Here is a 2,500-nt window from a genome sequence, read left to right as displayed (position 1 = left end):
GAAAGAAAGAAAGAAAGAAAGAAAGAAAAGAAAAAAAAAAAGGGGGAAAGAAAGATCAATGAGGAAGAGATGACGAGGAGGAAGAGGAGAAAACAACAAGAGTAAGACAAGGAGAAGGACTGAGGGGTAGTGGAACAAGATGAAGAATATAACGGGGCCATTACCCAATGTGACAGAAAAGCTAAGTCACACAGGCAAAATGCTCAAAACTTACGGAGGAGGTGAACACTTCTCCTTGTGGTAGAACCAGTCATCCACTTGGCAAAGCTTTCCACAGTACCAAGCCTTGCAAATGGAGCATCTCAGCTGGCCTAAGACACCACAGGCTACACAGGGACGGGGCCGCCTGTATCCTACAGCTACACTACCACACCCGATCTCAACAACTGCCTAGATAGGAGAGGAAAAGGTCTCTTGTGATTGTGATTGTTTGTCAATGTGTGTGTTCTCTTTAAAATCAAATGAGGAAATATTTCTCAGTGGTAACAGACAGATGATTCAGTACATATGCCTCAGTTCTTATGCAGTCTTCTCGCAATAAATACTCTCTTCCCCTTTTTACGACCCTAACTTTTCTGACACTTGTTTATCTTAACATCAAATTCAGTCAAAAAAACAAAAACAAGTCAATTATCATGCAAGGAAATAAAATCTCTCCTATCAAAGTAAAAGAAGCCTGGAAAAAAATAAAAAATAAAATAAAAAATAAAATCTGTCCATAAGGGTAAGACTGAGACTTACATCATCTGGTGACTTGCTGACCTCTGAGGCTCTCAACACTGAAGATTCATTTCTGGAATTGGGTTTGCAAATCAGATCCTTATGCACATAATACATAGATATGATTTATAAATGTGTGAGTGTGTGTGAGTGTGAGTGTGAGTGTGAGTGTGAGTGTGAGTGTGCGTGTGCGTGTGCGTGTGCGTGTGCATGTGCGTGTGCATGTGCAAGCATGTTAATGCCAGCTATTATGATGAGAGTGAACATGAAAAAAATTAATGACTAAATAAGCAGAGGAACATTGAAATGAATTTGAGAATGCAATTTTTATCCACATATTCAAATACCAAAGTTATACATCAAAACACAACTTTACCTTTGATCAGGCAAGCCTTTAGTATATGAGCTGGAGTTACTGACTTTCTCTCTATTCCCAGGACTGATACCCTGTAAAATAAATAATAATAATAAATAAATTAAAAAAAAACATCACTATTATCATCATTACAAATGTTGTTGTTTTCAGGTTTAATGCAATCAATTAATATACAATTCAAACAAGTCAAAATTATTTCAGGTCAATAAAAGCTATTTTTGCTAGAGAAAATCTAACAATCAATCTTTAAATAGTATCTAATGTCATTTCCATTATCATTATTACTATTATAGTTATTTTTATCTACATTGTTACAACCATTACTATATCAATCAATCATTCTAATACATTTCAATTACTACAATCATGAACATTCTGATTTCCTAACAATATCATTCCCAATCATTTTCATCATCAAAATTTTTTCACAACAACCATCATTCTTTATACATCACACCTCATACATCGACGAGAATATTCTCCCTCTCCCTGCTCCCCTCGTTGGTACTTCCTTTGGGTTCTGTTGTTTGGCTACACCACCCTGTGTTAGGATGGAGGAGGCATCCATTCGAGAAGCAGTCATCTGTTCCATCTGGGGACAAGTGGAGAAAGCAGATACTATATTCTAATTCATGGGTGGTCAATTTTTCTTAGAATTGTGCAAGGGGAAATAAGAGGTTTCAGATCTGTATTAGGAGGAATTAATGTATCTTGATATATATGAGAAAGTTTTCAGTTATAAGTATGTATATATGTAAATGTAATTGTGCAACAGATATTCTAGGTTCCAATTATTCACTTCTGAGATCCTCACTGAAACTAGGATTAAATTCTAATGATGTTGCATGCTTACTGAAGATCTATCTAAATGACTACAACAGGAATAAATATTTAGCTGTTTTTTTTTTTTTAACCCATTCACGCCGGGGCCATTCCGGCTTTGCACGGTCGCTATACCGAGGTTTTGGAACGCATCATCCGAACGCTTCGAGATTCTCCGGCGCACGGGCCGCGAGCCTGGGCTGCCCGCTTGCTCACCCCGAGCTCCGGCCTTGGCCAGATATCTCGTTGGCGGCGTCTGACGCGAAAACCACGAAACGTGTCAGCACGTCATCCGGCGTGAGTGGGTTAAACAGATAAGGATGTTTCTTATTAAAGATCATTAACCAAACTTTAAATTCTTGTAAGCAATGGCATCTGCAAATATAGGACACAAGTGAAATCCAACACCAATACTTCCTGTTAAAATTCTATTCACTAGAAGATACAATTAATATTATGCATCAATTCCATTTTGATAACAAAATCCAAATTCCATTCATAACAAGGTGTAATCCAACTTCTCTTTCAATTTCATTTGCCATAAGACACTAGATACAAGAACAATCCCCAAAGTCTTACCTC

General features: G+C 37.4%; 1 protein-coding gene across 2 annotated transcripts in view; it reads right to left on the bottom strand.

Annotated features, from left to right (window-relative positions):
* LOC122266872 (uncharacterized) overlaps nucleotides 1-2,500 on the bottom strand; it is a 20,102-nt gene that overhangs the window by 8,771 nt on the left and 8,831 nt on the right. For both annotated transcript variants that reach the window (XM_086538323.1, XM_086538324.1), the window contains exons 5-9: nucleotides 2,498-2,500; nucleotides 1,554-1,688; nucleotides 1,097-1,167; nucleotides 742-793; nucleotides 215-390 (exon numbers count right to left, since the gene is read on the bottom strand). The exon at nucleotides 2,498-2,500 is cut by the window's right edge and continues 130 nt beyond it. In XM_086538323.1, the coding sequence (XP_086394449.1) occupies nucleotides 215-390; nucleotides 742-793; nucleotides 1,097-1,167; nucleotides 1,554-1,688; nucleotides 2,498-2,500 (437 nt within the window). The remainder of the gene's footprint in view (nucleotides 1-214; nucleotides 391-741; nucleotides 794-1,096; nucleotides 1,168-1,553; nucleotides 1,689-2,497) is intronic.

Source organism: Penaeus japonicus, unplaced genomic scaffold, assembly GCF_977035675.1.
Source record: "Penaeus japonicus unplaced genomic scaffold, GWHDUDI00000001_assembly GWHDUDI00000007, whole genome shotgun sequence".
In the NCBI taxonomy this organism is placed as follows: domain Eukaryota; kingdom Metazoa; phylum Arthropoda; class Malacostraca; order Decapoda; family Penaeidae; genus Penaeus; species Penaeus japonicus.
The sequence above is the reverse complement of the archived record's forward strand: the minus strand, read 5'-3'. Positions and strand labels throughout refer to the sequence as shown.